We start from the raw sequence: 12674 nt of genomic DNA on the forward strand, positions 1-12674 counted from the left end.
CAGTGCAAACATACCTTATATCTACCCTCCACCAAGTGAGCAGACACCCACAGACCGCCGCGCTGAAGCTGATGCGCCCATCAGTGACGTCATCACGCCCCGCCGGTTACCATGGTAGCCTGTAATCCAAAACAGAAACAAATTAACACACTTGTTGCAGAATATGGCATTGGCGAAATAGAACATGTAGCAATAAGGACATAATAATACAGATACACAAAGCAGAATGACACGACAACAGGTAAGTGTCATGCAGTGACGCCAGCAACAACGTAAGCAAACATGCATGCGAAAATACGCAATAAACCCTGGGTGCAAACACTCGCAGGAAAACCTAGAAGGTAACTATAAGAAACAATGCAATCCTGCCGATTCATTAAGGCCTTTGGGCGAAAGTGTCCCTAACCTATGGATCCACCTTGCCTCTCTTTGGAGAAGGCGCAGGGCCCTGTCACCTCTCCTCGCTGTCTGGGGCTCATGATCAATAATCATGTACTTAAGTTGGGTAATGCTGTGTTTATAGAGCAAGTAATGCCTAGCGACAGGTTGGTCGCTGTGATTGCTAGAATAAGCTGCTCGTATCGAGGTCTTGTGTGCTGCCATCCGTTCCCTCAGTGTGCGCTCGGTCTTTCCCACATCGCAGAAGCCGCAGGGACAAGTTATCAGGTAGACTATGTACCTGGTGGTACATGTCACCCTGTGTCTAATCTCGTACCTGCGACCCGTATGTGGATGTGGAAAGTCCTTGCCAACCATGAGGGCTCCACAGACAGCGCAGTTAAGACAGCGAAAGCAGCCCTTTCTGAGCTGTAAAAAGGACATGGTTTGCTCAGAACTGGCAGCTCTCATGCCAGTAATATCAGTGCGCATTACGTAATCCCTGACATTTTTCCCCCTACTGTAACATGACATGATGCGGGACTCGTTGAGGTTGAGATCCGGGTCAGTGCCCAGAATAGGCCATAACTCACGGGTAATGGAACCAATCTCCCCACTGTTGTAGTTATAATGATTGACCCAAGGAATAATCTTTTTAAGTTGCTTTTTGGGTTTAGATGTAAGGGCATCAAGACGGGAGATGCGGAGCGCCTTAGTTTTAGCTCTGGCCAGTAAGTCAGGGGGATACCCCCTGTCGGCAAAATTGATCGACATTCTGTCGATATGCGCAATGGCAGTGGATTGGTCGGAGCAAATTCTAATGGCCCGCAGGAACTGTGAATAAGGTAATGAGAATTTAAGCTTGGGGGGATGAAAGCTCCCCGCATGCAACAATGTGTTGCGGTCGGTTACTTTGCAAAACAATTCTGTGACGATCATGCCGTCTATCAGTTTAACACAGACATCTAGGTAGTTGACACAAGAATCATTAATCATGTATGTCAGCTGTACGGGATGTCCCGTAGAGTTGTGGCCTTTGATGTTTCTCTCAAGTGAGTCGGCACAGCCGTGCCACATAATGAACACGTCATCAATATATCTCTGATAACACACAATATTGGACGAAAAGGCCACATCATTTAACCAGAGATCATCCTCTATGACATACATATACGCATTGGCGTACGATGGGGCCACGGAGGACCCCATCGCACAGCCAGACGTCTGGAGATAAAACCTGCCGTCAAAGATGAAGTAATTGCAAGTTAAAACCATTTCAAGCATATCAATAATGAAGTCAGCCTCGGGCCCCTTGTAATGGGGATTATTCATAATCAACCTGCGTACAGCCGCCAACCCTTCAGGATTGGGTATAATGGTATATAAGCTGGAAATATCCATACTGCAAAGCAGTGTGTCGACAGGAATTGTGTCAATGTCGCGCAGCCTATTCAGGAACATAGTGGTGTCCAGCAGATGTCGGGGATGGTTGACTATGCACGGTTGTAGCACGGAATCAAGATAGGTGGATACCTTGTGAAAGATCCCCCCGCGGGCCGAAATTATCGGTCTACCGGGCGGTTTGTCCAAAGTTTTGTGAATCTTAGGCAAAGAATACAATAAAGGTACCGTTGGGCATTCAGTGTATAGAGCTGTTGCAAGGTTTTTGCTGATCACTCCATTATTGGCGGCCATAGTAAGTTTCTCCAGAAGTAGCTTGTTAAACGCTGGTGTAGGATCTGTGTTGAGGACTCTGTAGACAGTAGTGTAGGCAAGTTGACGCTGCAGTTCAGAAGTGTAGTCAGCTAGGTCTTGAATGACTATAGCTCCGCCCTTATCTGCAGGGCGGATAACTATATCATTGTACCCGGATAGTGCTTTGAGGGCAATAGACTCCTCCTTACTGAGGTTATGTCGAGTAGACGTGTCGACATCGCCGACTTTGTGACTCAGAAGTCGATTAAAAGTCTTGATGGAAGCATTGTTAGACACAGGGTCAAATTTGGACCTCTTCTGTAGCTTTTGTAGATTAGGGGGTAGAGTAGGCTCAGATGCAATGGTTTGAGCGGCTTTTGTACCATTGAAAAACTCGTGAAGTTTTAACTGACGATTCAGCTTATATTTCTCAATGGACCACTGCATATCGTTCAGTAGTACAGTAGGGACAAACGACAAGCCACGTCCAAGTACCCGTTCCTCCATGGGTGTGAGAGGATGATGAGACAAATTGAAAATCAGGTCCTGGGATGCAGTGGAGGGTGACCCACTCTGCCGCGTCCTTTTCCACCTTTGTTCCCTCTGCCTCTGTCCCCCTCGTCTGGTCCTTTGCCGATGGCGCTTCGACCCCGGCGCGGTTCCCCGCCTAAAGGGATTTGCCTACGCCTGGTGGACCCTCTTGTAGACTGTTCTGAGTCACTATTCGATCCTTGATCCTGTGATGAATCTGATTGCCACAACTGTCTGTAGTTGCGAGGTCGGAATCTGGTATTCCGTTGTGGTCCCTCGTTGTTTGCCCACTGGTAAACACGATTATTCTCGTAATCACCGTTAACCTTATTCAACTTCTCCTTCTTGAATTGTATCAGGTCACGTTTATAATTGGCTATAAAGGTCTACAGAGTCCTCAACACAGATCCTACACCAGCGTTTAACAAGCTACTTCTGGAGAAACTTACTATGGCCGCCAATAATGGAGTGATCAGCAAAAACCTTGCAACAGCTCTATACACTGAATGCCCAACGGTACCTTTATTGTATTCTTTGCCTAAGATTCACAAAACTTTGGACAAACCGCCCAGTAGACCGATAATTTCGGCCCGCGGGGGGATCTTTCACAAGGTATCCACCTATCTTGATTCCGTGCTACAACCGTGCATAGTCAACCATCCCCGACATCTGCTGGACACCACTATGTTCCTGAATAGGCTGCGCGACATTGACACAATACCTGTCGACACACTGCTTTGCAGTATAGATATTTCCAGCTTATATACCATTATACCCAATCCTGAAGGGTTGGCGGCTGTACGCAGGTTGATTATGAATAATCCCCATTACAAGGGGCCCGAGGCTGACTTCATTATTGATATGCTTGAAATGGTTTTAACTTGCAATTACTTCATCTTTGACGGCAGGTTTTATCTCCAGATGTCTGGCTGTGCGATGGGGTCCTCCGTGGCCCCATCGTACGCCAATGCGTATATGTATGCCATAGAGGATGATCTCTGGTTAAATGATGTGGCCTTTTCGTCCAATATTGTGTGTTATCAGAGATATATTGATGACGTGTTCATTATGTGGCACGGCTGTGCCGACTCACTTGAGAGATACATCAAAGGCCACAACTCTACGGGACATCCCGTACAGCTGACATACATGATTAATGATTCTTGTGTCAACTACCTAGATGTCTGTGTTAAACTGATTGACGGCATGATCGTCACAGAATTGTTTTGCAAAGTAACCGACCGCAACACATTGTTGCATGCGGGGAGCTTTCATCCCCCCAAGCTTAAATTCTCATTACCTTATTCACAGTTCCTGCGGGCCATTAGAATTTGCTCCGACCAATCCACTGCCATTGCGCATATCGACAGAATGTCGATCAATTTTGCCGACAGGGGGTATCCCCCTGACTTACTGGCCAGAGCTAAAACTAAGGCGCTCCGCATCTCCCGTCTTGATGCCCTTACATCTAAACCCAAAAAGCAACTTTAAAAGATTATTCCTTGGGTCAATCATTATAACTACAACAGTGGGGAGATTGGTTCCATTACCCGTGAGTTATGGCCTATTCTGGGCACTGACCCGGATCTCAACCTCAACGAGTCCCGCATCATGTCATGTTACAGTAGGGGGAAAAATGTCAGGGATTACGTAATGCGCACTGATATTACTGGCATGAGAGCTGCCAGTTCTGAGCAAACCACGTCCTTTTTACAGCTCAGAAAGGGCTGCTTTCGCTGTCTTAACTGCGCTGTCTGTGGAGCCCTCACGGTTGGCAAGGACTTTCCACATCCACATACGGGTCGCAGGTACGAGATTAGACACAGGGTGACATGTACCACCAGGTACATAGTCTACCTGATAACTTGTCCCTGCGGCTTCTGCTATGTGAGAAAGACCGAGCGCACACTGAGGGAACGGATGGCAGCACACAAGACCTCGATACGAGCAGCGTATTCTAGCAATCACAGCGACCAACCTGTCGCTAGGCATTACTTGCTCTATAAACACAGCATTACCCAACTTAAGTACATGATTATTGATCATGAGCCCCAGACAGCGAGGAGAGGTGACAGGGCCCTGCGCCTTCTCCAAAGAGAGGCAAGGTGGATCCATAGGTTAGGGACACTTTCGCCCAAAGGCCTTAATCAATCGGCAGGATTGCATTGTTTCTTATAGTTACCTTCTAGGTTTTCCTGCGAGTGTTTGCACCCAGGGTTTATTGCGTATTTTCGCATGCATGTTTGCTTACGTTGTTGCTGGCGTCACTGCATGACACTTACCTGTTGTCGTGTCATTCTGCTTTGTGTATCTGTATTATTATGTCCTTATTGCTACATGTTCTATTTCGCCAATGCCATATTCTGCAACAAGTGTGTTAATTTGTTTCTGTTTTGGATTACAGGCTACCATGGTAACCGGCGGGGCGTGGTGACGTCACTGATGGGCGCATCAGCTTCAGCGCGGCGGTCTGTGGGTGTCTGTGGGTGTCCGCACGGGGTTGTTTACCGGAAGGCACCGGAGACAGTATTGGTCTGAGAGGAGTGCTGCCTTCCCCAGTTCCCTATATATATATATATATATATATATATATATATATATATATATATAATATATATATTTATATATATATATATATATATATATATATATATATGCTGATCATCTTCCCTAGGTCAGATAGGATCCTCCAGCAGTCTATGCATCACACTATGGTTACTGTGACTACTAGTTGGTTATCATAATATTGTGACACAACAATTTCTATATTTATTTTTCAACCAATGTTAGATATGCTGATAAATGCAAACATATCAGATATGCTGGCAAATGCAGACAGAATAGTTCCCCTATTGGCCTGTATACATGTGCTCAAATTCCAACGTTTTGAACAGGGTCCTGTTACTCTGGAATTATAGCTAGCTATCTACTTTATAAATCAGATACTAAAGTCACACATTCAAAGACAGACAGACACACACACACACACACACACACACTACCTGGCATAATGTGTGTAATGGACTTTATTGTGTTATAATGCGCTACTGTGTGGCATAACATGTATAGGGACACTATTGCATGGTTTAATGTGAATAATGGACACTACTGTGTGGTGTATTGTGAATTGGTACAATTATGTGGCCATGCCAATCAGCCATTTGTCCCTATTTTATATATGGTGGGATTGAGGGCACTAATTCTCTTTTTGAAACAATGAAACATCCCCAGTCAATGTGATTGCTGTCAATCAGCGGGGTATTCAGCATGTGTCACCAGGAAGACATTTGTGAGAAATCACTGTAGGTGGCTACTTTTACAAAATGTGGAAATACTAATGTTTATAAAAATTAACTACAAATTCTAAGAAATACCTTTGCTGACAAATTTCAGTGACTGTACAAGTGCAATCCAATGAAGATGAGCTAATATTGTGTCATGATGATATTAACAACAGTGATGATGAGGATGATGACAATGTTAACCTTAAGCACATTGGGCCTTATTTTGGTTCATTCTTTCTGACAAAATCCTTCTTAGATGGACAAAACCATGTGCACTGCAGGGGGGGCAGATGTAACATGTGCAGAGAGAATTAGATTTGGGTGAGTAATTTTGTTTCTGTGCAGGGTAAATACTGACTGCTTTATTTTTACACTGCAATTTAGATATCAATTTGAAGTACAAACCCCGCCCAAATCTAATTCTCTCTGCACATGTTACATCTGCCCCACCTGCAGTGCACATGGTTTTGCCCATCTAAGAAGGATTTTGTCAGAAAGAATGAACCAAAATAAGGCCCATTGTTATGTTGGTTTAACCGACCCACCTAAATGTTGTCTTTGCTGGGGCCACACAAACATGCAAAAGTGTCAGTTCAGTTACCAAAATGTTAAGTTTGTTTAACTGCTTTCCCTTTTTAATGTACATATACTGTATACATACAAATACATATATGTATGTTTGCAGGCAAATGTCAAGGGACCTCATTTCACTTCAAGTCCTATCCTAACACCCAGTCTCTATGATTACAGTAAGTCCGATGGGAGCAGGCCACCACAGACAACAATGTGTCAAAGCAAATATATAATCTCATGGGTAATAGATCTTGAATATAAATTATGATAATTAAAGGTTTGCACACAACTGATATCTCTGCAGATAAAGGTGTTCACAAGAATACATTCAGTGTTCTTTTGGACTGGTAGCATTTATATAATTATATCTAAACTTCAGCAATATAAATGTTACTACGTCTTAATTTAGCAATCTCGAAAGTTTATGTTTGCTGTCTGCATTACAAGGCCCAAAGATACAGAGAATTGCAGTTATATAACTTGGTATATAGTACTGTATACCTAACATAAATAATTACATTATTGAAAACATGACAGACATAAATATAAGCAGACCTTGGAATGAATTTATTTTCCAAGGATTCCCTAATATTTTCGGATCTGAAAGTGGACTATTTGCGCTCTTTCTTTGCATGTATATCATGAGCCTTTTGGGCAACTTGAGTATTGTATTTGTGACCTATTTGGACTCCAAACTTCAGTCACCGATGTTCTACTTTTTAGGCAACCTGTCGTTTCTTGATATTTGTTATATTTCTGTAACAGTGCCCAAAATGCTATCCGATGTCCTGGAGAAGAAGAAAATCATATCTTTTACAGGATGTTTAATACAGATGTTAATGTTTATCTCCATGCAAGGAACAGAAGCTTTCCTCTTAGCTGTCATGGCTTATGACCGTTACATAGCAATCTGCTCTCCATTGTGCTACGCGGTTACCATGAATAGGATCACTTGTCTTCTGCTGGTTGCCGTTTGCTGGACCAATGGATTGTTAAACTCTATAGTGCACACAACACTGACCTTTAGTCTCCCTTTCTGCAAATCTCATCTTCTCAATCATTACTTTTGTGATATTCCTCCACTGCTGAAAATTTCATGTAGGGATACTCATGTTAATGAGGTTGTTCTCTTTGTGGTGGGAGGTATATGTGTAGGCTTCACTACTTTCCTATTAATCCTAATCTCCTACACTTTTATTCTGTCTGCCATATTGCATTTACCTTCCAAAGAAGGAAAACATAAAGCTTTCTCCACCTGTTCCTCTCACCTCATTGTTGTCGCCCTGTTTTACGGAACAGCCGTGTTTATATACATAAGGCCTTCGTCTTCATATTATTTACAGAGAGACAGCGCAGTGTCAATTTTGTACAGTTCATTGGCTCCTATGTTGAATCCAATTATATATAGTTTAAGGAATCAAGAAATCAAAGGAGAGATTAAAAAGATGTTTCAAAATAATAATTATTTCATTTCACTACTCATATAATACATAATCTATGCTATTACATATAAAAAATATATGAAAGATAATTTAAATTTTGAGTTAAAATTGGATTTATAAATTTTGAAATCTGTAGAAGTGTTCGGCAGTACATACTGAACATTTCAATACAGTATCAGTAAAATATAGATCAAATAAAAAAAGTTTCTTAAACTCGTGAAAATTTATATTAAAAGAAAAAAAAATGCAATTAAATTCAAGCTATAATGTGGTGAAGATTTATAGTTGGGCACGCTATTCATAGAAACCAAGACATGTTTAGCATGGCTCATTTGTAAGATGAGCATATGCACATCTGTACTTCAACCCCAAGGATTTCCTAATTACATACAGTAGTTCATGCAATAACATTACAAAGCATGTATATAATTTATCATTATCTACATACAGAAAACATTTGCACTATTAGCTATGATTATATAAGAATGTTCTGTACGGTAACATATACACTAAGGATCACTTATGACAGGTTTACTGTATAATCAGTATACATTATTAACCTTAAAATGTAGATACATTAAAATGTATGTACAGTTCCTAAACACATAGTAATATATACCAATAATTGTATATCAATAAATAACATTTAAACAAAAACAAAATCTAAAGTTATTATATAATGAAGTGATTTACAGTACAAGACACAAAAATGACATATAATCAAAATTATAATAGAAAACATACAGTAGCTAAGAACTTTTTATTTCTCATTTCATTTTGCATTGTAATATGTGGCTTCGTAGAGCGTGCCATAATCACATGGAATATTAAGTAAAATTTGAATATACAGGTATACCACCGATTTTCCGGCAACCTTTGGTCCGGAACCTCTTTTAATCCGGCCAATTTTGATTTGTCCGGATTAAAGAAGTTTAGGGACCTCTTTTAATCCGGACAAAGCAAAATTGTAAATTGTCCAGATTAAAAGAGGTTGATGAACTCTTTTAATCCGGAACACTTTCTGTGCATGGGCGTAACACGCAATAGGCACAAGTGTCAGTGATTACAGCTTCCACTGACACTGCAGGTGACACAGGAAGCATCATGGTGTCTGAGGTCAAAGCAAGTACCGCACATCGGCGGAACACACAGCATGAGCAAGTGCCACTGTGCACAGCTTCCAAGGATCCCGCAGGTGACACAGCAGGCAGCAGTGGGGCTGATATGGCGTCCAAGGTTCCATCAAGTACCGCACATAAAGACAGCATAAACAGGTGCCACTGGGTACAGCTTCCAAGGACACTGCAGGTGACACAGCAGGCAGCAGTGGGGCTGATATGGCGCCCAAGGTCCCAGCAAGACTTTCATTCATACTGCACTTACTGATAATGTTTGTTCAAAATATACCTTATACAGCACGTTCGTAGTACACTGTAATAAACAGTTTTGCATACACTTCTATGTTTATTCATTCATTAATATTATGCTGTAGCATATATTTGACTATTTATTGCTTTAGAAATGTACTGAAGGTGCAAAATTAGTAAAAACTAGAAATCCTTCGATAATCCGGCAAAATCGATAATCTGGCATGGCACTGGAACCAATGATGCCGGAAAATCGGTGGTGTACCTGTATATATATATATATATATATATATATATATATATATATATATATATATATATATATATATATATATTATACTCTTATGAATATTTATTATTATTATATTTAAATAAATAATATAATATTTATTTACTTATGAATTTATTTTTCAATTAGTTTGATGTGTTGTCGCAAGAAATGTATGGCACCACTGTAGGTGCCATATTTTTTATTTGTAATTCATAATTGTTAAATTGTTACAATTACAAAGAAAATAAACTGATATTACGTCATTTGCAATACTGATATTTGTGTAGTTGCATGAGCTTTTCTTCCACCTAGAAAACCACTCATTTAATTGGATTTCCCCCCAATAACTTATATTTTGGAGAGATATATTACAAAATTTTATTCACACCAAGGGCTGCTACAGAATTGCACACAAAGTGGACACATTTGCATCTCTGTGGATCTGCATGTTATTCCAATTCACACTCCACTTGTGGCTAAATTGGTAAAATATTATGCCAGAGACCATTCTCTATTAGGGGCCTATTTGTCAACATTATTTTTACTCATAATGTGAAAAGAGGGTTTTTTCACCCCCTTTTCAAATTATTATAGTTTCACTGAAATGTATTAAAGGGATTTTGGAAGTTAATTCACATTTTTATTTAGTAATCAGATTACATTTCCTTTACTTGGAATGGGAAATGCGATCTGGATGAATTTACAAAAAAAAAAACCCACTGCTTAAGCTCTGTGATACCAACACGATCTCCCAATATTCTAATAACAGGGCTCACCATGGTTTTCATACCCCTGCTCAGCCTTCTCTGGCCACTGACAGAAAAAACTGTGATGGGATCTGGCCAATGTGATCTGCTGCATGTGTCCAATGGGCTGACAAGCTGGTCAATGGAAAAAAAAAAACTTGAAAAAAACATTGGTACATGTTTCCTAGCCCATCGCATTGTATACCATAACACTAAATAAGGTATACGATGGTATGCGATGTGACGCGATGTTGTACAATAAAATATCGCATCACATCGAATGCCATACAATGGCATACGATGCGATCGTATACAATTTTTAATTGTACAAGCACCCTGATGGGTCCTTACAATGTGAAATGGCCCCCCATAGTCAACGCCAACCCGAAGCGTGGCGAGCGCAGCAAGCCCGAGAGGGGCGGCGGTACGCGTCCTCCGACCTTTTCATACCCCCACTATTCACGTCGGCGTGGAGCTGATTTTAGATAGTGTGGCAAGCGCAGCGAGCCACCGAGCCTGAAGAGTGGCGAGCGCAGCTAGCCCCTCGAGGGGACGCGGAAGAGAAGCCCAAAGTGTGCCGAGCGAAGCGAGCCCCGCGAGGGGACGCGCAATAAATGTAAAGTAATCCGTTTCCCCTTGCGGGTGAGCTGAGCTCGCCGTGCTCGACACACTTTTTATAATCAACTCCATGCTGACGTGTATAGTGGGAGTATGAAAAGGTCGGAGGAATCATACTGCCGCACCTCGTGGGCTTGCTGCGCTCGCAACACTTCGGGTTGGCATTGATTGTGGGGGTAGCGTATGAGTATGGGGCCATTTAACATTGTAAGGACCCATCAGGGTGGTTGTACAATAAAAAATTGTATATCATCGCATCGCTTGCATCGTATGCGGCTATATGGCATATGATTCGATGTGGTAGCATAAGATGCCATAAGATGAAAATATTGGGCTCCGTGCTAGGAAACAAGTACCAAAACATTTAATATAAATAAATAATACTAGCTGTACTGTTCTTACACCCAGCTACCAGTAATCATGTAAGGGCTGCCAGCCATCTGTGATCCCCAGTTCAGTCAAGTGATGCTACAAATGTCAGCTCACTCTACAGGATAAACACAGTATAAACACAGAATCTGATAACCAGCAGCCCTCCCAGATCTCTGGTCCCTGGGAATGGTAAGTATATTTCACAGTGATAACCGGATCCACAGGGACAGACCTTTCTTGAAATCTTATCACATCACATCATTTTCAGATCCGCACGCCCCCGTACCCCCCACCTGCCCCTCTCCCTTGCACCCCACTTGTCATTCAAATTCTGGCAATCCCGGCTCTTCAGGGAAGGGCTAAAATTATTAAAATCACATAAGTTTGCATCATTTTAGCCCCGCACCCCCCTTATAGCTAAACAAAGCTGGGTCTTTGACTGTAATGGTTCTGGGGCTGTAATGGTTCTGTCCCAGTCCTCCATAGAATAAATAAGGAGAAAAATAGGTAGGTAAGTAAGCCCTAATAATATCACACAAAGCAGAGGAGGAATTACCATTGGTGCAACAGGTACAATGCATCGAGGCCTCTAGGGACTAGGGTGCCCAATGCTGCCCATGTAAACCTCTTCCTGTCACCCACTGTATTTCTTTGTCACACTTTGCCTCCTCCTGCCTCTCCCTGTCACCGCTGCTGTGTTATACATTGTGAACTTGACTTGCGGTTAAGAAGGGGGGCCCAAATTATATTTTTTGCACCTGGGCTCACCACCCACAAGTTCCACCACTGATATCATACTGTACCTGGGTTTCCTGGAAAATGTTAACTCTGCTTAAAGCTATGTTATCATCTAATGCACATCAGTTACAATTATTAAGTCTAGCAATTGTTGCAACAATTGTACTAACATAGGGGGTTATTCAGGCCTGATCACAAAGCTGCTTTTTTCTTATATGGACAAAACTTATGCTGCACTGCAGGTTTGTCAGATGTAACATGTACAGAGAGTTTAAGATTTGGGTGGGATGTGTTCAAACTGAAATCTAAATTGTTGTGTAAAAATAAAGTAGCCAGTATTTACCCTGCACAGAAACAAAATAACTCACCAATAGCAATATGATTTTGTCCAATTGAGTAAAAAGCAGCTTCATGATCAGGTCTGAATAACCCCATTCTATTACTATAAAGTTTATAGAGCATAGTTTTTATCTACAATATACACGGTGAGTGCAAAGCTTCTTAAGGCAAAGCTTCCAACAGGCAGATTTTCAAGAATATTTCAATGTTTATCTGTTGACCTCAATGAAAATATTCAAATAAACAATGAAACATTGGTGAAAACCCACTGGTGTTCTTCGTTTCTGCCTGACATTTGTTTATATATTGTGAGTAAAGGA

At 41.5% G+C, this 12674-nt stretch overlaps 1 protein-coding gene across 1 annotated transcript; it reads left to right on the forward strand.

Annotated features, from left to right (window-relative positions):
• Positions 1 to 6991: 6991 nt before the first annotated feature.
• On the forward strand, positions 6992 to 7948 carry LOC146080024 (olfactory receptor 5V1-like). The gene has a single exon (XM_083186817.1). It carries the CDS (start codon positions 6992 to 6994, stop codon positions 7946 to 7948), a length of 957 nt encoding a protein of 318 aa, XP_083042943.1.
• Positions 7949 to 12674: the final 4726 nt, after the last annotated feature.

The sequence above is a fragment of the Crinia signifera genome, chromosome 1 (assembly GCF_055691185.1).
Source record: "Crinia signifera chromosome 1, ASM5569118v1, whole genome shotgun sequence".
NCBI classification, from domain to species: Eukaryota; Metazoa; Chordata; class Amphibia; order Anura; family Myobatrachidae; genus Crinia; species Crinia signifera.